Here is a 23,379-nt window from a genome sequence, read left to right on the forward strand (position 1 = left end):
CAGGGAGGTGTGGACCCTGGGGGTCTACAACCGGCGGAGCACACACTGCAGGAAGCTGTGGGAGGACCTGCAGCACTGGGCCAGGAAGACCTGCGAGGCCCAGCTGGGGAAGTCCTCCCAATGAGGAACGGGTGCCCGTCGGACACTGACCCCCCTAATGTGCCGCATTCTGGCAGTGGCGTATCCAGACTTGGATGGGCGCTTGAAAGCTGCACAGCAGACACAAGGGGGTGAGTACAGAGACCATTGTATGCCTCCTTGAAGGATGTCTGAGGGTGCTGTGGTAGGGATGCTGTCTAGTGGCAGGGACTCCGACAGATGGCATTAGGCATAGTGGTCCCTATGGGCAGTTAGTTGATAAGGGACAGGTGTGCAGTTCTTCAGGTCCTTCTGTGATGTTGGAGATGGATGTATAGCAGGGTTGTGGCCACTAATCAGGGGCATAGCCATGAGTATAGCTGTAGGTGCTGGGTGGTGGTATATTTGCTGGGTGGGAGTATGTGTGAACCAGTTATGTACATCCATTCAGCTATTTACAAATGTCTCTCCTGTTCTGTCTCCCAACCCCTGTTCTCCTGTGTTGTCTGTGTACATCAGCATCATCTGGCGAGGGAGCAGTGGCACAGACGAGTGGGGATGCAGCAGCCCAAGGTTCCTAGGAGGCAGAGTTGAGTGACGCCAAGGAGACCAGTGGGTTGGAGGGTGAGGGGAGTACCACGGGGGAGGCAACTACCACTGAATGTAGTGATTCTGACACCTCCTCCGATGGGAGCTCCCTGGTGGTAGCGGACCCTAGTGGGCCCACCCATTCTTTGTCATCATCCGCCACCCCTCATATCATCACCGCCCTCCCAGTTGCTCCCCACCCAGTTGCCCGTGCCCGCTCAACCAGGAGGGTGGGCGTCTCCTTCGCCCCAGGCATCTCATCCCCTGCCCCAGTCAGCCCTGCTGCCCTCACGGAGGAGGCTATTGACCTCTTGAGGACCATCTGTGTAGGGCAGACAACCATAGTGAATGCCATCCAGGGGCTAGCATCACAGGTGCAGCAGACCAGTGCCTACCTGGATGGCATTCACAGTGCCGTGTCTGGCCTACAGAGATCTTTTCAGGCTTTGGCCTCCTCTTTGACGGCAGCCAGGGTCCCTGGTCTTTCTGTCCCCCCTCCCAGCACCCCACTCCCTTCACCCGTCCCAAGCACACATTCTGACAGCCATGCACACACCTCAACACACAAGAAGGACACAGAGAAACACACACAACCAACATACAAAGGCGCACACAACAACATCCACTTCCCCCAGTGTGTCCACCTCTCCCGCCTCCCTGTCTGTCACCTCTACATGTACACCCACAGGCACTGCACCTTCATTCACTATTTCTGGCTCCATTCTTGCAGTCACCACAACATCAGACATCCAGTCATGCACCCCAGACACCACAACATTGACTGTCACATGCAGCACACTCACCAGACCTGCAGACACCCAGACAACATCCATTTACACTGGCAGCCTGTCTTGTCCCACTGTGTCCACCCCCCTCCTCCCAAGACACTCAAACGTTCCCAGACACCCACCCAACACACATCCACCACACCTCAGCATACTGTACAGTCACCTGCATCCACGTCAGGCACACCTATACCTGTTACGACCATTCCCTGTACCTTCACTTCCACACCTTCCTCCAGGTCCACCCCGATTGCCCCTAAGAAGCTTTGCCTATCCTGTGCAGACCTTTTTTAACCCACCGGCCCACCACATCTCGTCCCTAAACGTGCCCACCTCCTTGCCCTGTCCACTCCTCCCACGTCCAAGTCCGCCCCTGTCCGCCCTTCACATTCATGTGCACCTTCCCCTATGAACAAGAGGCCCCGTGCTGGTACATCTGACGCACCCCGGTCAAAGCCTGCTCCCCCACCTTCCAAAACAAAAACCAAATCCCCTCCACCTCCCAAACGTAAGTCCAAGCCCCCCCTCCCAGACGTAAGTCCCCACCCCCGCCACCCCAAGCCCCTGTTCCCTGAGGTGCCTGGCTGCCCCACTGATGCCCCTTTATGGTGGAGTACCATGTGCACATGTGGGAGTCAAGTTGAGGCCATTTGGGCCCATCAGCCTTTCAGCTATGGACTGGCCATTGGCCTAATGTGGACGTTCTGTTGCTCATTGTGGGTAGGGGGGAGGGAGGGTGTGCACATGTTTGTACTTTGGGCAGGTTTAATTAGACTTGTGTTGGGTAAGTACCTCTGGCTCTGCGGTGTGTGGCTTGTGCTGTTGTCAGGGGTTGTGGGTGCATTGCGGGGCGGGTGGGTATGTAACTGTGCCCTTTCTTCCCTTGTTTAGTAGGTTGCTGTACTTTCCGTTGTCGTCTTTGTCAACGGTCTCAGTCGTGGAGGAATATGGCAAGGAGCAGGACTGGCATGATTTGCAACTCTCTCTCCATCTCTGCTTCGGCATGGTGTGTGAGCCTACGGTGAGCGTTTCCTTTTATTTGGTTTGTTTCCGCCTGGCTTTGCGTGGCGGTGGTTCTCGCCCCGGAACTGACAGCAGTCTAGTGCTTCATTATTTGTTGGGCGGATTGGGCCTTTCCCTCGGCCTGTGGGAAGCCTATTCTGTCGTTGTCTGCACTCCTCTGCTGGCGGTGAGTGTTTTTCAGACTGCCTGTTTTTCATGTGCTTCATTATTTGGCAGGCCAGACCGCCAGCCTGTTGGCGGTAATTACCGCCACCGCCGGTGGTGCGGTCTTTCCCGCCGTGTTCATAATGAGGGCCTTAATCTTTCTCCACCTACTGTTATCAGGTGTGACTCGAATAATTTCAGCCAGTCCTTCCAAGGTATGTCTGGTACCCCTATTTCATTTAAAAAGGAAGGAGGTTGGTTCATGCTTGCTGCTACCATAATATGTTGATATGTAGACCAATTTATGTAGTAATATATGTTTTATAGAATCTAATTTTCTTCTATTATAATCTCAACTACGTTTTCAAATGTGTAGAATATATAAGTTCAAGTTCTTAGAATGATTGAAAGTAAGGATATACATTTGGTCTCCTTGAAGGTTGCTGACTCTGGTCCGTCATCTCGTGTATTGCTTTTCTCTAAATTGACTGTTAACAAAATCTAAAGCAACTTAGAGTCTTTACAATGTAAAGGTATTGGTGTAGTTCCCGTCTTGAGCGAGACGGGTTTAAGGTTAACTGAGTGGGATCTCCAATCTTCTGATGGGGTGTGGAAACCTTTTTCCTCAGGCATCCCTTTGGTTAAACATGACACTAACTCTCACACTTATCAGGATTTAAAAATTCACCTGGGGCCTATGGCCTAGAAGTATTATTTAGGGACCCTCCTGTTTGTCCACCTCCTCCTTTAAGCATCAATCCCAACTCTTGGAATTGGTTACCAGCAGTATTAAGTAGTTCTACCAAAACCTCTAGACCAGCAGCACCATCAATGGAGCAATGAGTTTACCCTCATATCTTGGAATGTGGCAGGTATAAAATCCAAAGGGGAAAAAAATTGATTTTCTGAACTCCCTCAATCCCGATATAATTTGTCTCCAAGAAACCTGTTCTATTGGGGAGTTGCAGTTTAAAAATTATTATTCCTTTTTCTGTAAGGCCTCCCCCTCAATGAGGGGTCACGCAAAGGGAGGGGTTGCATGTTTGCTGTCGAATAGACTGCATTGGCAGCATGAATGCTTTAGGGATCCCAGTAATCTGTTTTTAGCATTAACTTTACACTGCATTGGAGTTGGAGACAAGGTAATCTCCCTTACTTTGATTAACTCTAATGTCCCTCCTGGTGTCCCTTTTAAGAATCTCCTATTAAAATATTTCTTTACATTAAGGAACTTTGTGAAAGGGACCCAGGAACATAAACCATCATTGTAGGAGATCTAAATTGTAAGATTTCTAACCCGCGGCTTGCATCCTTCTGGGATGAGGAAAAGGAAGAAGCATTTAGATTACTGCCTTGCACTTTTCCCCACAAAGCAAAGCTTGATAAACGCAGGATACTTTTTCTAGAGTACTTGAGAGAGAATGATTGTATGATTGCTAATGGCAGACTCCAATCTGACTCCCAAGCCCATTCGACCCATAAATCGCCTAGAGGTGCTGCAATCTTGGACTACATGGTAACACACTATCAGTCATTCTCTCTATTAAAGGACATAATAGTAGTATAGACTACCCTTAGTGATCACAATGTTCAGGTAGTATCTCTTGATCTGAAGGCGCAACACACCGATTCATGGAGTCTAGCAGGGCAGCACCCCCAGCTAAATGTTAAAAATGGTAAAACATATTGATCCCCGAATAGTTTTAAGGGGCTCAAAGGAATTCTGGAAAGTACCCTGAATGATCTTGGTAGCTGGGTAGGAAAAGTAATGGAGAGTTTCACTAGTTTCATGCAACTGGTTGTTTCAATCCCCAGTCAAAAGCCTCAGAACAAATATATAGCAAAACCCCGCTCCCTTTTATTAGTGAATAGAGAAATTAATGCTCTTATTCGTAAACAATATAGGGATCATACATCTGTGAGGCAATCCCAGCTAGATATTTTAAAAAGAAGGAGATTAAGAGTGAGTCTAAAAAAGGACGCCACAGATAGATCCTGGGTTGCATTAAGAGAAGCAGCCTCTTCCGGCCATACTAGGTGGTTTTGGTCCCTGATCACCAAGGGGTGTGGTACTGGAACCAGGCCCCTCCCAATATCCATTAGTGAATTAAGCTGGTTGACTTTTCTGTCTGACCTTTATGCTTCTAATGGGACTACTGTGGAAATCCCTCAAACCAGATTTGATTCCTCATACTCATATCCAACCCTAAAAGAAATTGAGGCTACAATAAGAGGAATGCGTAGTTCCACCGCAATGGGACCGGATGCAATCCCAATATTGCTAATAAAACACGATATATCCTTCTGGTGCAAGATTTTATTCCTGGTGTTCCAGTATTGCTATGAAGTTAGGGATGTCCCTCAATCCTGGAAGGGTAGCGTCATAGTCCCCCTGTATAAAAAAGGGGATCACAATTGTCCTAGGAATTACCGCCAAATTGCACTTTTGGATGCAGATTGCAAAATCTTTGCTAAATTCCTGTTGTCATAGATTAATGATTGGGCAGAAAGGTACAAAAGTATCCCCTTAGAGCAGTCAGGCTTTAGGAGAAATCATGGCACAGTCGACAATATTTCTGTTTTGCAAGTAATTGATGCAAAATATGTCTCACTGAAAGGGGAAGTGATCTAGGCAGCCTTCATAGATTTCTCCACAGCATTTGATAAGGTAGACCGTGCCCTGTTATGGAAGAAGCTCCTAAGAATAGGCATGCCTGGCATCCTCTTTGACCGTGTGGTGGCTCTTCACTCCTCCACCTGGTGCAGAGTTTTGCTAGGGGGTGAACAAGGTCTGTGTGATCGGGCGAATCCGATCACGGTAACAGCAGCACCGGGAACTGACGTATCGGGCGAACCCGATACGTAATTTCCGCGTCCCCATGTTGCTATGGGGACGCACAATCCGACGCAGCTGCGTTTCCCCGTTCCCGGGGAAACGCTCACATTAAAAGAGGCCGCGGAACGGCAGAGAGAGGGAGACCGCGGCGAAGAGAGGAACTTCGGGAGCGAGAGGAGGACGGACGGTGAAGAGCCCACGAAGGAGCAAGACACCAGAAACCAGGAGCAGACCAGTCCAGGAGAGCAGGAGAGACAGACGAAGGAGCCTAGCCACGACCCAGGAGGGTCGTGGCTCACAAAGGTACGGTCCCTCCTAGGGACAAGGGGCAGGAACCCTAAATCTACGCTGGGAAAGGGAACTAGGGAGGGGTGAGAGGGGAGAGGGATAAAGAAAAGGGCACAGTCTGACTGAGAAAGCCTAACCTCTCGGGTGCACCTTAAGACTTACCTGAAGCACAGATAGTGTTGGGCTTTAACACAGTTCACGGGTGGTTGCACCTTTCTCCTATTCCCCTACTTACCCATTCCCTATTCTTTCTTCACTATAGAGAGTCCCAGTAAATGCCTATATACTTACCCAAGCATTCTTCTGTTTTCTTGTCGGTACCTCCCTGGAGCCTTACCACGTTACCCGAGAAACCTGACCAAGGAAGAAAAGAGAAAGAAGGAAGACCAAGTTAAAGAAGAGACATTTAACTGGGCCACGCCATATTTAATTATATAAACTTGAATGAACAAAGATAACACCTATAAAATAAACCTTTACTTACCATACTATCGGATCTCTGTCTGGTGTATACCGTTCAGCCTGCCACAGTCTGTCTCATGTTATTTCAACCAAAAACTGCCTAAAACAAGGATGTATGTTGGCTCCACTGTTATTTTCCCTGTATCTTTCGGTTTTACCAGCACATTTAACTCTATGTGAGGGCTTTGCTCCCAAATTAGGAGGTAGATCGCTATGCTGTCTACTTTATGCAGATGAAATAATTATTTTAGATCGTACCCCAACGGGGCTTAATAACAAACTAAAAGCCCTCAAACAATACACTGTGCACTTTTTAAAGATAGATTGCTCAAAAAGCAAAATCTTGTGCTTTCATTGGAACAAAAGATTAAAGTACAGCAATTTTAGCTGGACCTTGGGAGCTCAACACTTTGAAATTGTAACCTCTCACGCATTTTTGGGTAAAACTGTCTGTGGGAACCTCAAAGACAGAGAGCATATTGAGCATAATCAAAGTAAGGCCCAATCCCAAGCCAATGGTTTGAACACCTTTATAGGGCAATGGGCAGAAGGCATTTTAAACATGTCTTAGAGGTATATTGGGTAAAGATACCTCCATCTTTACTGTATGGTATTGAGCATATTGCAGTTTCTAAGTGGATCTTTCTCGATAGACTCGAGGGAAGTGTCTCAAGAAATATTTTAAATGTAAACTCTGCCTTTTCTGTACCGTCACTAAGTTGGGTCTGCATAGCTGTTTTACTCAAGGCCTGGCTGCGATAATTCATTGGATGGTTAATTTGATGATGTGCAGTGATGACTCTTTGTGGTCACTGCTAAAAAAAGAAATATTAGCTGGTCATAAAGTAAAATATACCATCTGCAGGAACTTTTTATATGCCATGGATCATTTACAATTAGATCCCTCTGCAATTTTTTACTCTCTCTCCAACACAGCTTAAATCCACACTCAGGAAAACAACTTGGGCAGTGAGTTTCCGCCAGGACAGTCAGGCCTGCGCACATAGACAGAGTTTTCATATAATATCTGATTCTCTAAGGCCAAGGATCACACAGCCCTACCTCATCTGGAACTTGCCTCCTGAGGTGAGAAGATTCTGGCTCCTGCTGTGATAGGGACAGCTCCCCCTGAACACATTAGTGTTTTTTAACTTTCTATTAGCTTAATCAATCTGGTTATCAAACTTTAATCCATTAGCTACTTTTATATTTCTTCTTTTTGTATATTTATGTATTATTTTATGTGGATCTCCATCGGAGATCACATATTCCCTAAACCGCCCCTCGGGCTAGAACTTTACTGCTCTGTACTAAGTCCATATAGAACACCAGTATAGATCACTATAGAACACCTTATAAGCAAGCAAGCAAGCTTGTAAATTAATATACTCACTAACCAATATAGAACATATTATAGTTTCTATAGGAGTTCAAAGCAATACATTTTACGTCATCTTGTTTACTGTATATGTTCAAGTATGTTTCACTAATTGAACAAGGTTGAAAAGAATATTACTATTGCAGTGCAATTTGATTTGGCATAATGTTCCCTATTAATGTCTCATTTATATGTTGCTAAATATGTTTTTGCCTCTTAAAAATCCAGTATCTTGGCATGTGTGTCACCGTAAAGCATGCAGCATTATGAAAAATGGAAACACACTCCGATTAACATTCAATGGTGTGTCACTGAACTGTTTTCAACATTATTCTTCGGAAGAGAAATGTAAATTGTTTGTTAGCGTTAAAATTAAAGCTTGTTGTCCGCAAAGACAGTTTTTACCACCTTGCAAGTGGACTGATTTTCAAGGTGTGCCAGTTATTATCACAATGTTTTTTTTTCTTGACTGGTTCTTGGGATGATGGTGCGTGAAAGAAAGCTCTTCCTCAGGCTACGTTGCCTGTATATAAGCCCCAGTCACACGCTGCTGGAGCTTCTGATTAGTGTCTCCAAATACAAAGCCAGCTGTACGGCTGGTGGTTCATGGAAATGTTTCTAGAAGGCATTGCCCCTCCCTGCCTTGTGATGCTGCTCAATCAGATTCCACCACCTCAGAACCTGAATCTGTGTGGAGTAGCATCTTGGACGAGGAGTGTACTTCACCATTGGAGAGAAAATAGAAAGGGGAAGTGACTACAGCTGTCCCCTGCAAAGCGCAGTCCTCATCGCCAACAGTCACCAGCTTTCCTCATGCCATAATTCCATATCCATTTCAACATTCTAAACCTGCATTCACAAGAAAGCTTCTATTTAGCAGTCATGAAGGAGGAACATTCCATTTGGAAAAGGAAGTGAAGATAGGAAAATTCTATTCCACCATACCTTAGTTAAATTTAGAGATAACATTATAACAGTTAAGTCATATTTTCCTTAGGAAGAGCAGTTTTTATTTTGCTAGTAACTTTGGTGCCATTGGACATACCTTAACAAAACTTTTTTTTTTAAACAAAAAATCATCCACATTTGCTCTTTCCAGAAAGGTTTCATTGTAAATAGTCAAGTGGGAGAGTGGGGGGGAAGAAAAATGGAATTCCCAAAAAATAGTATTCCCATTTTAATTCCTATAGAAGATTTTGGGACGCAATATAAATAAAAATGGCTTAACAAAATTACAAAATTGGAAGAAAGTTAAATCTCTACTAAGAAAGCATGCTTCTAATTATATAGAGGGTACATTGGGACGCAAGGCCCTACTGACCCCAGAGAACTGTTTGTTGAGAATCCTCCAGAGGCCAAGATCAAGAAGAGCCAGAAACATATTTCTAGATGTGAGCATTGTGGGAATGGAAATTAAAACAGCCACTCCCACTACACAGGGTGTATGGAGGTAAAGACTTGGGCTATATTGGAGAGCTTGGCCCTGCATGTAGAGGAGCAAAGTGGGATGCAAAAGGAGCCCCTAGCTCTAGTGGGATAAAATTCACAGAAACGTTGGCAACAAGAATAGTTGAAATGACACAACTCCATCCATTATCAGTGAATGATAGCAAGACATCAAAGCTGGACACAGACACATACATCCCCTGTCCTCCATCCCTTTCACAGAGATACATGAAGAGACCATCTGTGATGCCTCAATGAGAGCGCAGAAGTGTCGCCCCTCCGCTGGAGAGCAGGAAACAAGAAAAATAAAAAAGATGTATTACAATTTTATTTTTTGTGCTGGAAGTAGCCAAGTCTGAGGACGGAGCAGAAGCAGGGAGGAATAGGGCGCACTTCAGTTTAAAGTGTGCATGTCACTTTGGCTGGGTGTCTTGCTAGGGCCAGTCTGACATGCGCATTTTAAACACTCCAACCCAAGCTGTCTTAGACAGCTGGATCGAGAGCAAGCACAGACCCCCCAGTGCTTTTGCGTGCTTCAGCCAATCCTGTTGCTTCTGTCATCCTGCCTTGGCAGCCTGATATAAGCACCTGGATTGGTAGAGGGGAATTGCTGGCGGGAATGCTGGGAGCCTGTGCTGCTGAGAAGAAGAGGGCTGCCGAGCAGTAGGCAGTAGGTTAGTCAATCTTAGTATTTTTTATAACTGTTTAGCTTACTAACAGGCACTGTGAGGAACTCACAGTGCCTTCAGTCTCAAATCCAGAGCTCTCAATCATGGTCCGTTAGAAACACTGTTTAAAACGGACCACGATTGAGAGCTTTGGCTTTGAGCCTAAGGGCACTGCTGGATTTTGTTGTTGCCTGTCAATGGGTTACATACTCTCCTGTCACCCTACCTGTTTTGTTTGCTGCTCGTGGCCTCTGAAGGAGCCACAGTTTTAACACACTGTGCAATGTTATTGCTTCTTTTTTGTTTAAAGATTGGTTTTGAATCCCAGCAGATTGATATTGCTTTGTACAGAAACAGAAATTAATAAACATCTGCCCAGACTCAAAATCACAATCCGTGTACAAAACTGCAACGATGAATAGTCGCAAGAGTGAAGAAGGCAACAGAATTTAATAGCTACAGTAAATAAAGCTATGCTGTGAAATGTAATTTCAGAACCAATAAAAAGATTTTTAAACAATGTGTTCATTATGTCGTACTGTATTAACATATTCCCTAAACCGCCCCTCGAGCTAGAACTTTACTGCTCTTTACTAAGTCCATAGTGGAGGAGGCTTAACAAGGCTTACTTTCTATTGCAGACCTACTATTTCGAGTCCTTTTTGCTAGGGAATCTTAGCATTCTCATTGTGTCGGTTCTAGGTGAAAGGAATAGTCTTTAGTTTTTTTTTGTTTTTACATTTTCAAACCCAAAACTATATTTTGAAACATGGCATAATCCAGCATTCAGCCAGGCTTGCTTGTTTCAAATTATGGCTGCCTAACCTTGGAGCTCCAAATCTGTTATCCTTGATTGACTAATAGCTCTTGGAAATTGTATGCTGCCTCCTGGAGCTTAAACTCTGATACAGCCTCCAGATTGGCCCTCCTTACAGCATTTTCTCTCAGCGCTTTGGTTTAGACCAATACATTAAACTAGTGGTTCTTAGCCTCCTGAAAAAAGACAAAAGCAGTTTGAAGCTTGATTGTGCTGAATGTTTCTGCAATGTCAAAGCTATTCTATGTGTGAAGTTAAGTTCCTTCCTGGGACAAAGTCACACCGCATATCTGACAACGAGTGCCTTAAGGTCACCATACATCCTAGTCAACTCTTTGGAGGATACTTCATTATTTGCTATTTTTGTTGAATTTTATTTTACTTTTTCTATACCACATTTGTATTATCATCAGTGGTTTGCCACTAGTTATTAATTCAACACTTGCTGCCATTGATTCTTGATTGGTTACATTAAATGCAACTTAATTTACCAGAAAATTTACATTGGTAAAGCTTTTCCTTTGCTCATAGCTTTGGAACCCTGCATCATTTTCCCTACACATTTGTTTCCTATTACATCATTATTAATTTGCATAGTCTTGCTGTAGACATGGAAGTACTTACTTTCTTACTGCAATGTTGTAATAATTGGTTTGTTAAGCACCAGACCTGAAGTTCTGTTAAGAATTTCCTTACTAACCACGGTAGGCTATCAACTAAAAGACATGGTTGTACTCAATAAATACTTCTGTGGACTGGACAAGTGGATATACTTGCATATAAAGGCCAGCTACTCACAACTGTGCGTAAACTGCAACACCAAATACAAAGGTATGACCATCTATTTGACAGGCGGTTGGCATAAAAAAAAAAGTCTCAGTAATGTGGCTCATAAGGCTTCTCACATGAAATAACTCTCCTCTACACCTCGAAGGATAATGAAAACCACCCCCATATTGTCTCAGACAAATGCTATTTGGAAATTACCGTGACTGAGAGAAAGTGATGAAAAGGGGTGAATACATCGCAAAAGTCATTGACCAAAACAAGAGATATGGCCTGGGTTTTAATTTCATGGATGGATTCTGAAATTGTATGCAGGAAGCCAAGGATGCATTAGATAGTCAACCAGATCACAGCATGGTGGTGCCCTAAATTAAGTACCATAACCTGTTTTGAGGCAGAGACTGAGTTTCTCAGACAATTTGAGCTTCCTGCTCATTCTTTCTTCCCAAGTACTTGCAAGTCTTATGTAAGGCTCACTCAGGCATCACTCTTTAATTTTCTGTTGGTTGGCAGAGATCTGGAACGCTGTTTTATCTGTGTATATATAAAGTTTTACTACTGTGCTCAACAGCACTGAAAATCCTGAGTGCTCTGGTCCAGGTAGATCTCTTTGCCTCTTAAATTACTTGATTAACCACTGATACCTAATGTGTCTTGTAGTTTGGAATTAGATTCCTCCTATGGGTTGTAGTTGTTTCTACCAGAGGGGTTTGCCTTCAGTGCTTCTAGAGTGCCATTACAGACTCCTAACTCTACCAGTTGTTTGGCGGTGTTGTCCTTCACATGGGTTGGTCTCTTAGAAGGACATGCTTCCACTCCTCCCTGCAAAAAAATAAAAATAAAAAAAACCAGCTGTGGGAACAAAAGCCATACAAACTCAATGGACCCCACTCCAAGCAAAGCGATTGCATATCATATTGACTTGCATGTACACTTGCCTGTCTCCCAGACAGATCTTCCTCAAATATGTGGCCCTTCTGTCTCAACTCAATTCTATCCATTTCATCCTAATGTGTATCCTCTCTGGTAACCTTCCTTGTACATTTTTATTCTCCTCCTACCTTCTCCATATATTGCATAAGCTGCATACCCTTTTACTTGGCACACTGTCTCTACATTCCCCGACTTCTACTTCCCATTTAACCTTTCTGATTATCTGTGCCCCCTCCCATACTCTCTATCAGCCTATACCTTGCCATTTACCTACCCCACCTACTTCATTAGCTTCCTTCCTTTCATGCTGCTGTCTACCTCTAATACACCTACTCTGCCAATTCCACCCGAGCCCTCAGTACCCATATTATCCTCACCACCTCTCCCACCTTGCCTAATTCCTTTGCACCTCTCTCATGCCTCTTTCAAACCTGCCTAATTGAGAATCCATTAGCCTCCTCCAGCTAATTAGTCCTTCTAGCTCAGCTTTCTACATACTGCCTACCCCATTCACCCCCTCTAATTTGTCTCCTGCTTCTTTTCTGTTTACTGTAACCATTCTGCTGGCGTCCTCCCCTCCTCATCTTATTCTGCCTTGCAAAACCCAACTGTCCCCAGCTTATCTTCCCCACCTCCGATGACCTGCCTAAGCCCTCTATCACCTTGTAACCTACATTGCCACTCCATGACTTTTCATGTAAGCATTGTCTCCCTTTTAACCACTGTTTCCTGCTCTACCTTCCACATCTACTCTTACATACCTCCTCCCAAAGTCTGCCAATGTTCCTCTACCTTCTAACCACTCCACTCCTTTTCACTCTGCCTATGTACTCCTAACTTGTCAAACGTTTACCTCTACTCTCCTTTCCAGCCATTCATTCTCTTCTCTTTTTATCATCATTATCTCCTATTTTTTTTACCTTCCTCAGACCCCCTCCTGCACATTCCTCTTGCATATATTACTTCAACTGATGCACTTGGGACCTTGCAATCCTCTTTTCTCCCTAATCTCCACATGCCTCTTATTATACAACATAAAGATGGTTGTCTGACTCTCATCCTCTCCCCTTCCTCTATCACCCACCCACTCTTCTTCTCACCATAGATATACTACTGCATCTGCAAATTTGAATTCCTTTTCTCCATCTTTTCTTAATAAGCAGCTTCACCAACTCCTCTTCATCTCCTCCTAACTCAGTCAAGGCCCTTTCACACCTCTGACTCTTCTACTTCCCTCTAGCTGAGCTGCCTCCTCATCAGCGCATGATCATTAAACAAGAACTGCTTAAGCATCTATGAGCTCATTTGGACTCATATTTAAAACTGCTGCTCATCACCAAAACCTGGCTAATAGGTGTTCTAATCCGGAGCCTACACAAGCCTATCTCACAACACATGAATAGGAAAACTTTACCTGAAATTGCCCCAAGGATACTGAAGGAATAGCAAGGACACCCAATAACTTTTCAAGTATCGACACAGTGAACTGTATATCACTTCTGCTGCTACCTTCACCTGTGATATCTTGTTCATTCATGTTGATATATTTACTTCCACCCAACAGTTCATTCTTAGATGCCATCCTGGATAACATATCAGTACACGTGACAGTAAACATAAATCTCTGCATCCTAGGAAACCTGGATGCAAGTTTTGCTCCACTGGGTGGCAGCACCACACAAGGACCCCAGCAAAAACCCTCCCCATAATCTGGAACACCGACCAAATTGTATAATTCTTTATGAGCCTCCCCACAAAACAATTAATTCAGCAATAGTGTCCAATATAACCTCTGATCACCACCATCTCCCCCTCGACCCAATAGCAGGTTTGGAACAGCTCTTCAGCTGGTCTCTGTGAAGGTTTCAGCAAACTGATAAACCTCATGACATAGGGTCAGAATAAGGATCTCGTGGTTTAACAAAAAAAACATGTAGAAATTGGAGACAACTATGATGGATTATGTTGTCAGTTGACAAAACTGAAGAACTGAAATGTCAACATGTGCTCTTAACCATACAACAGGAGCTATAAATCATCATAACTATTTTCCAGTGGATCTCCAAAGCCAAATGCCTTTCCAACCCAAAACATGATTTTCTCAGAATTCTGCAACCCAGAGTGCACTTATACTAAAATCCCCCACTCTCAAATCTTCCACAAACTGCTGCAGACATACTTGCCTCAATAAATATAAGATGCTGGACATTTACTGTCCAACAACCAACCAATCCCAGACCAGAATTTACAAGAGGAATGACACAGGTCTGCAACAGAATCAGCTTGCCTCAAACACCTTGTTAGATCTGACAGCCCATAGGATGGTCTTCCCCCAAACTTTTTGCCTACTAACCTCCTGTTGCTGAAATTCATTTTTGTTGGCTTTAATACTGCTAAGGAGTGCTAAATTGTTGGTGCTCACGCCTTAAAACATGGTAAAATTCCCATAAACCTGATTGATACATTTATTTAATTTACTTATAAGTCCCTAGTAAAGTAGTACAACATGTAGCCAGGGCCTATTTAAAAGGTAGAACATATGCTTTTAGCAGTGGCAGCTGGTGACATTTGAAAGTGGTGGGACATAAAAGTTTGTGATGAGTGACCTGTTGTGAGCCGTGAAGAAAGTTCATACAGTAGAAGTACAAAGATTGCAGAAGTACAAAGGTAGGTATACAAGCACAGCACTTCTGACAGAAGAACTGAAAAGACAGAAGAAGCTGGATGGACAGCCTTTGCACTCCCTTCTCGCACACCATTTTCCTTCTGTCCCGTGCCTTCGTATTACACTACCCTCCTCATCCATCCTCTTTCACCAAACCTCACTCTTTTCTCCTCTTACTATAACTTTCACCTTTCCTTTCTGTACTCTCATATGCTCTTCTTTCATTCTATTTCCAGCTTTCTTCTCCCACTCCCTCCCATTCACCTACATCCCTCTTTCTGTGTATGCCACCCGAGTTACCATATTACCCATATCTATATTTGTGGAACACTGGATTTATGCAATTCTAGGGCCACAGCGCTCTACAAACAATTATGGATTTGCTGCATTTGCCACATAATTGATTACCTGCTACACAAGCTGCAGACTTTAAAAAAAAAAGACAAATTAACAAAATGCTGCTGCTCTTTCAATTCAAAATGTGCCACGTTACGCCGCCAGGCGCCAGGGCACAATCTCCACACAGTCTAGGTACTAACCTTTCCTTTGCCTTTCTGTTAACATTGTAGCGGTTTCTGGGACTCACTCTCACCCTTTCGTCCCACGCACACACACACACACACACACACGTTGTGAATAATAGGCCACAATGTGCTTGCTATATGATATCTCACATAAGTGTGTGCGGTGCAGTGCTTAATTTGTGCTTGTTTCCGGTGCGTAGCGCCAGCACTTATTTTTGGGGGCTAGCACTTATTTTTCTGCCTCACGTATTTACTGCGAGCAAAAGACACATATGAGAAAGATTAAGGAAAAGAAAAACGACAAAGCATCAGAAAGGGGAAACGCAGAAAGCTGTAAGAGTGAGCTGAAGGGGCAGGGAGTGGCTGTAAATGGATTAATGTGGCCTGACTCAGAGATGGCTTCAGGATTGCGCTGCCTCAGGACTTATTCCCTGTCCGCACATTTAATTGCAGCAGTCACGTGTTTAAGAGTAGAGTTTTGAGCACCAGCATGTTTTACAAATAAGCACTGGTGTGGTCACGGTGCCATTAGCCATAATGATAAAACTAAAGATACATCATGGTCGTGCATTTTGTTTCGTATGTTTTTAATGTCGACGATGGACGACTACTTTGTCTGACCCAGACAGCAGGACAGTTTCAAAGAAGTCATGCGTGCGTCAATGTTTATTAAACATCACACAAAAAATACAGGAGGTAATGCAATATTCATCACTTAATTTCACAAAAGCACTGCTACACCGACTATTTTTTTTAAATAAAACTTAACTTACCTGTGCTGTGTGTCCATTGCTGTTCTCAGCTGAATTTTCCACAGTGCCTGTGGCCTTTTCCCACTCGACTCATGGCATGCTGCCTGGGCTGGCGCTGCACCAAATGAGGACTTTCACTTTACCCCCAGCGCAAGAGTGACAATCTCCTCCTCCCCCACTCTTGTGTCGTCACGTGCACACTGTGCATGTTGTTTTTTTTTGTTTTTTTACTGTCAATCAATAAATCCAGCACACAGTCGGCGTTGGGTCTCAGTCAACCAATCCTGGCGCTGGTCCTGCTGTTGCTGCAGCACCAGGATTGGTTGGGGCAGGGGACCTCAACGCTCATTTCTGAGACCGGGGCTGCGCCTTCTGAGGCACCCCCGTCTCACTAATGTGTGTTATGTAGCCCAATGAAGCTGAGACCTACTGCACATGTTGGTTTGACCGGAGGAAGGCTACCGCCCAACCCGACATCCGCATTAGGTTAGGTGTTGTGCCAAGTGAGAATCTCATTCTGTGACAAGTTGCAACATTGTTGCTATTCATAAGCCCTGACCCGCACTCCCCACCCCCTGAGGCCCGCCTCACTCTAATTCGAGAAGCACACATGCAGTGCTCCCACACAGCAGCATGATGCTGCTGCACTTTTTAAAATAAAAAGTCACAATTTTACTTTTATTTATGCATTATTATTTGGGGGGGCATGAGGGCAAAAATAATCAGTGGGGCGACGCCCCAATGGACGCACCACCCCTGCTTTTAAGTTTTACATGCTCCCTGCACAAGCAAACAGTTTGAAACACAACGGCCACTATGGATCCCGTCAAAGGTAAACACACAAGTTCACTCTTAGCAAGTGTAGAGCGACAAAGATTTCATACTGGGATTTTTTTAGTACAGACCTACACAGTTTTAAGTGAAGCTATACTTCCTATGATACAAAGCGCTGTTGGCTGAAAGGCAAGGACTGGCTGATGGTGTCCTCAAGGCGAGACAGGGGAGCACTTGGCAACTATGAAGCTATGAGTGTCACTTCATTCAATCCTGACTTTTTAGGCTGCCACACTTTTCGTATTTAAACTCACAGGCAGAGCAGTGGTGACTTGGTAAATAAGCATTTGCACAGAAATAGGTCTCGCATATTTTGAACAAGTTAACTGTCATCTTTTGACAACAGCGCCCAGGAGCAAAAACAAAAGAAAACATGAGAAGAAACTGAGAAAAGGTGACCTGGCAAAATAAAATAAAGTTTGCTTTTAAAAAATAAAACTTTGCAATCGTTTTTGCCAGTCACAAGCCTTCGGTTTGCAGGGCACTCTTAGTTAAAAACAACAAATAGTACCTCGATCAAGTAGGGAGCAGCGAAGGGCCACTAACTAAGTTGCATCATTTCGTTCTTGATCCCTGCTCCAGGCAGAGAAACGGAAGTGATGCCACACATGCTTTGACCAATTAGGAAGCTGTAAAGAAAAGTGCCAAGCAAATCAACAAATGATGAGCACAGGCGGGCTCCAAGCCCCGTACTGAACACAACAGTCTCTCGCTAGCGCATGCACTCGCAGACTTGACCCTAAAAATGCAGGACCATAGAAAAGTTCTCAACGGCAGTCAACATCGATTATGTCTCACCTTTCAAACAATACATGATGGTTCCGCTGTGTTACGTGGTGTCTGATGCCTTTGTTATGGTCTGTTCGTCAGTGTTCGCGGGGCAGCGGCTGGAAGCCGTGATGACGTCTCCAGAGAGTTCACAGGTGCGAGCCCAACAGTTACCCTACGGGATTCTTTCCAGTCACGTGGCGTTAATTAGAGTTAGGTCTGAAAAGGATGTGTTGTGGCGGCGGTGTTTAGTAACAGTTTGTTGTTTCTTTAGTCCTGGCTCAGCATGTACTCTGAAAGATGCAGGTAATTCGTTACGTGCGCGTGAAACGCAACAGTGGCAATGAATACTGTGTCATGTTGTCTTGTAGATTCATTTTTTCTCTCGTTTTCCTAAAAAATAACGTTTTACAATCACAGGAGCAATTTTCATACAGCAAAGGGGATGTGCTTTTGCATAGAGGGGGCGAGCCTCTGGCAGTTCGAGACAGACCTGAGTCTGAAACCTAGCTCTGACTCATCTCGACGTCTTTTGGAATCTCGAGCCCATAACGACCTGAGCTTCCACGTGGCTTCTGTCTGCCATTCTCGCTCTATCCTCATCCACAAAGGAGTTAAAGCAGAAACATTTTAGTGAAAAAGGAGAGGAAACGTGGTTGCCATTTAGTGGTTGATTTGCGCAAAGTTATACCAAAAAAAACTGGTTCATGCAAATATTTTGTTTTACTGATCCTCCTTTTTTCTTCGAAGTCGTATATGAAAGCACCTCCAAAGGTGAGGTCAGAATGCCAGCTGTACACAAACCTTTTGTGTTCGATTTAATAGACTATAATGTTGCTCTTTCTGTAAGTTCGTGTTTGAGAACTATCACTTTTTAAAAAGTACTTCTCAGTACAGTGCTGTAATGTGACGTATTAACGTTAACGCTTTAACTTGTTAAAAAATAGGTTCTTTTGAATAGACTTTATAATATTTGACATGATGTTTATTATGATTACATTGCAAACATTTTTCAGGGCTGCGCTCGCTCGTGCTGTAGGAGCCAAGCCAGACCCTTTACCAGGCTCGCCCTGTTAATTTGTTGGCATACCAACCACTACTCTTGCAGTCGTCGTGTGTCTGTTGTGCTTTCTGTCATATGCAGTTGTATTTCACTCTTGACAGCTTTGACAAATGCTTTGTGACCAACGCTTGTTTTTGTAGTGGCGTAACAAGGCTACAAAATGAAAATGATTCCAGTTTGGTAGTCAAAGGCCCTTGTAATTGAGGTGCATGGGCCCTTCACATCTCTGAGCACTGGTGACATTGCACGTACTACACTAGGATGGTCTTCGCTTCAGCCCTTGTGTTTTTTGGGCGCGATAGTTTAAATTGAGTTAATAAGTGTTAAGGCTCTCAAGTGCTTTACTCTTTTCAACCAATCCCGTGGCCTTAAAAACTGGTGGCTGACACACACTAGGACTTGATGCCCCTTAATCATTCACTGGAATTATGCGCTGTGCAGGCGTGGCGTTTAAGGCATAATTAGATATTTGCCGTATAATCTACGATCGGCTGCATAATTGCAGATGTAACAAAAAAAATTTTCTAGCTCAAACGATTTAAAACGTACTAAAAGCACAGCGTTGCGTGTGGAGGCGTAGTGGAAAACCCCTTGCAAAGCTTGGCTGACGATAGTTCTATTGCTTATTGCTATATTTGACTGTTAAAGTTGAATAAGATGGAACAAGGTTCAGAAAATGTTAAAACGTATAAAAATTACAAAACAATTGGGTAATGCCATCATAAAATGTGTCGCATTTCGCTACATAATTTGCCTTTTATCGTCACTTAATTTAGTCAACCCTGCCTCATAATTTGGGTCCTCTTCCGCGTAATTCTAGTGACCCTGCCCTAACTGCACAGATATTAGGAGTGTAATGTTGTAGGCTGTTGCAGCGCCTTCGCCACCGGAGTGCCTCGCCAGACACGGTAACACTTAATAGCTCGAAACCTTGTGTCCCACCTCTGGCAGTAGGCCGGTTTACGTGAAAATTTAAGTCATCTCGGCACTTTAGATGGAGGAGAGCCTGGTAACACGTTGCATAGTGCCACTGGCAAAGGTGCAAATTTGAAAAGTGGAGAGAGATTTTGTTGCAGTAGCACTTGAAAGGGTGTTTGTAGGACAGCCTATGTTGGACATGAAGGATGAGGTGCGTGAGAAGGGGCGTAACTTGGTCAGTAAGACTTGGGGGACGTGAGCTTCAGGTTTCCACCAATCACACTGGCACATCATTTTAAAATGCATTATACAACAAGAAGGGCACTCGAGTGGGGCTTAAGGGGCAGCAGAAACAGAGAAGAATGTCGATTGTTAGGGGTACTAAGTAAGAGAAAACACATTATTTTGTGAAATAATCAAAAAAAATTAAGCCTTTCCAAACAGAGAGGGAGAGTGTGAGTGAGTGTTTCTGTGGGTGCAATAACTTTACAAAATACATTTATTAGGGGGTTATAACACCCCAAGCCACTCCCCCCTCCCCCCAAGCTCCGCCCATGTGAGGGAGCATTGAAATACTTGGTGGAAACATGCTGCATACAAGGATGAGGTGTAGCAGGGATTGTGGGAATAGATAACACCAAGTATGCAGGTAATTAACAACTTTAAGGTTGTCAGTATCAAATGTAGAAACCTGCTTTTGACGTGCATCAGTTAGGCCTATTATGACACATGGAGTCCTCTCAATCGAACTAGACTTAACCCATTGAAAGCACTGTTAATCCACCAAGGGAATATTTTATGGAATCTTCCCAGGAACAGCAGGGACCAACCCTTTGGAGGTACACTGAAACCACCAAGGAAGTGTGGAGCGCAGTTCAACTAGAACAGGGGGTATAGATCTCAATACTGCAGTAGGTGCAGGGGCTAGCCATGTGAGTGTCCCACTTTACCCCAGATAGTGGCTGTTTTTTCATCACCAATCCATAGAATGGGGTGGGCCCAGTTTCCTTCTATTAGCGTCCACTATGCTCTTGTAACACCATTGACTCAGGAATGGCCCAAGGGAACCTTCTTTTTTGAATCAACCAAGAAGTGACTTGAGACGAGCCAACTAGTAGGAGGCACCAACCTGTCATTGCTTTCATATGCCACCATAAAACAAAATCTCTTTGAGGAGCTATGTAGTCTGTCTACAGCCTATCATTTTAACAGGATATAACTGATCAAAGCCTCCCAATGACGTCTGTAACACTGATAACTAGGACATGTTCTAAATGGAAGGCAGCAGTACAAGCTCCCCATGCAAAGATAAGGTGACCACCTCACTCACTGGCATCAGAAACTCCACATTTACAGTCTTGGGCTTTTCCCCTAGAACTTATTGCAAGCTGGTGTGCTAGTGTAATTAGTTCAATGGAAACAAATAAAGACTACAATACCCAGAATGCATGTGTTTGCCACACGAAGCCCAGGAGAGGAAACATTTGCTGTCCTAATATAGTGTGGTGACCACATAACACAAAAAATAACAGCAATCCAGTAACAAGTCCTCCACAAAGAGCTGTACATTCTGCCGTTCTGTCATTTCTGACACCTTAATCAGTAGTATATTATTGCGCTGGAATCTACCCTTGGCTTCATCCAGCCTTTCCGTCATGGCGCAGGAATCTTTAGAAAGATTGTGCCATTTTGCTCCTTAACTATCGGCTTGACACTTGGCAACAAAGATTCCTATTCTGACATTCGATCTGCCTGCTTTTTATGATCTTCCAGCAGGATACCAATCTCAAGGGACACGTCGCCTATTTGTGCTTCCAGAGCAGTTTGGTGTCTTTTAATAGCAGCCAGCATTTTGCTCGAGTGCTGTACAAGGGATGTCCTCTACTACTCTCTGGTCTTCGCCCCCCTCCAAGCACCACTTCATAGTCCCCCACCCTCATAAGTCTTCAATGGTCTTGGTTAACCCCATCTCCTGCCTTATTTACGGACTGTCGTTTGCTCCTCTTCAGCCCTCACCAACCTGTCTAGGAATCTCCCAATTCGCAGTTGTGATATTATCTTATCCAATTTTACGGTATTGTGCTTCATCCAATCCCTCCCTCCCTTCCAACCACCCATCCACCCCCTGGCCTCGTGGTCCACTAGGTATGAGGGCGATTTTTTATAAATTACTGTTACTTTGTTCCAAACTCTTCACTGCAAGAACATGGGTGCCAGCCTCTGACCCCACTAGTGCTTGGCAGCATCTTCCGAGTTCCAGTGTTCCAAGTCACTGCTGACAGGGACTGTCACCGGTACCCAGTTAGCACAAAATATAATGGAGTGCAAAGGATAGCTAAGGACCCAACTCTCTATTCTTGAAACAGGGACAGCACTCACTGTGGTGTACGGTATGGCGCTTCAACTGTGGGACCCTATTTCAAAAATGTACCAGCCTTTGCAGTGGGAGAAGGAGTTTCCTCCAAGGACTGACTTAAGCCTTTCTTCAGGTATATGTCGGTCAGGATTTTAAGATCAGTGTCTCTGCAGGTGCAAGTTCTAGAGCAGTCAAGCCATTTTCCTTATCTGAAAAGGGATAGATTTAATAGCCTAGGGAATCCATCTTGGTAGGCTAAAAGTAAATGATGCTGGAATGGAATTCCTCTTATAGGACTATTCAGCTTTCTTACGATTATACTAAAACAGCAAGAAACATGAGTTTGGCTTGAGATTCCACCCTCCTCTTCAAATCACACATAGTTAATGGCTTGGTCACCATTTTTCTGCCTCCGGCAATTAAAACTAATTGCCTTTCATAGAATGAACCCATCACAAACTATTTGTAGGTTTCCTTTGTAATGCCAAACAAGGGGATGCCATTGGCATTCTGGGTTGGGGTTACCCATAGGCCAGATTAAGTTGCTCGAAATAAACCAGAACACCACCCTGGGGTGGTGCTCAAGACTAGTACGTTCAACAGCATTAGAAAGGACTGCCAGCCCTACTTTGACTGCCTGTTCCTAAACACATCACTTTTAAGCTTTTGCGCTTAGTATTTAGATGCTGGTTGTGCAGTGTTCCCTCATACTTGAGGCATAAAATTGCTCATAATTATTGATTGGGCCCTTTGAGGTTCCATGAACCAAGCTAAAATGGAAGGGCTACTCGACGTCCTTCATTATGGGACCACAAAAGGGAAACTCTATGGCTGAATTAAGCATAAATCCAGTTTACAAAGATTTAGAGGCGTTCCAAAACATTTGTTTACCAAATAAGTTTCTAACATATAAGGATGTTCTTGATCAGTGATGTCCACAATAGTTAAATGTTGGATCCGAGCCCCAACAGGCGGTTTATTTATTGGAATGAGCTTGGGAAAATAAATGTTCATCCGATCTTAAGCTCTATATTTTTGTCTTCCATGTGAAAAGACTGCAAATCCCACTTCCATATTAATGCATCACTTTTGTTTTTAGAAGTTTTCATCTCTGCTAACCTGCATGCCTTGTTTAGCTTGTGCTGTTGTCCTCAAATGTTCCTTTCACCATGTATTACTTGAAAGTGTAACTTAATTTTTAACCTTTGGTACTGTTAGGCTGCCTCAGATATGTACTCGTTGTACCTGCAGGGGTGTGGAATTTAAT

The 23,379-nt window shown here is 44.1% G+C and overlaps 1 protein-coding gene and 1 long non-coding RNA gene across 4 annotated transcripts in view; one reads left to right on the forward strand and one right to left on the reverse strand.

Annotated features, from left to right (window-relative positions):
* Positions 1 to 17,883, reverse strand: part of LOC138299946 (uncharacterized) — a 73,947-nt gene extending 56,064 nt beyond the window's left edge. Inside the window, exons 1-2 of the long non-coding RNA XR_011204855.1 lie at positions 17,806 to 17,883; positions 6,034 to 6,096 (exon numbers count right to left, since the gene is read on the reverse strand). This is a non-coding gene — a long non-coding RNA (uncharacterized lncRNA). The remainder of the gene's footprint in view (positions 1 to 6,033; positions 6,097 to 17,805) is intronic.
* Positions 1 to 23,379, forward strand: part of MOV10 (Mov10 RNA helicase) — a 276,396-nt gene that overhangs the window by 37,182 nt on the left and 215,835 nt on the right. The window contains exon 1 of one of the 3 annotated variants that reach the window (XM_069238672.1): positions 17,807 to 17,930. The exons of 1 other annotated variant lie outside the window; for it this stretch is intronic. Coding sequence is in view for 1 of the 2 variants with exons in the window: in XM_069238671.1 (XP_069094772.1) it covers positions 18,062 to 18,081 (20 nt within the window). In the remaining variant the exon portion in view is untranslated. Of the gene's footprint in view, positions 1 to 17,806; positions 17,931 to 17,953; positions 18,082 to 23,379 lie in introns of those variants that run through there. One more of the 3 variants, XM_069238671.1, reaches the window with a different exon arrangement.

This window comes from Pleurodeles waltl, chromosome 6, assembly GCF_031143425.1.
Source record: "Pleurodeles waltl isolate 20211129_DDA chromosome 6, aPleWal1.hap1.20221129, whole genome shotgun sequence".
In the NCBI taxonomy this organism is placed as follows: Eukaryota; Metazoa; Chordata; class Amphibia; order Caudata; family Salamandridae; genus Pleurodeles; species Pleurodeles waltl.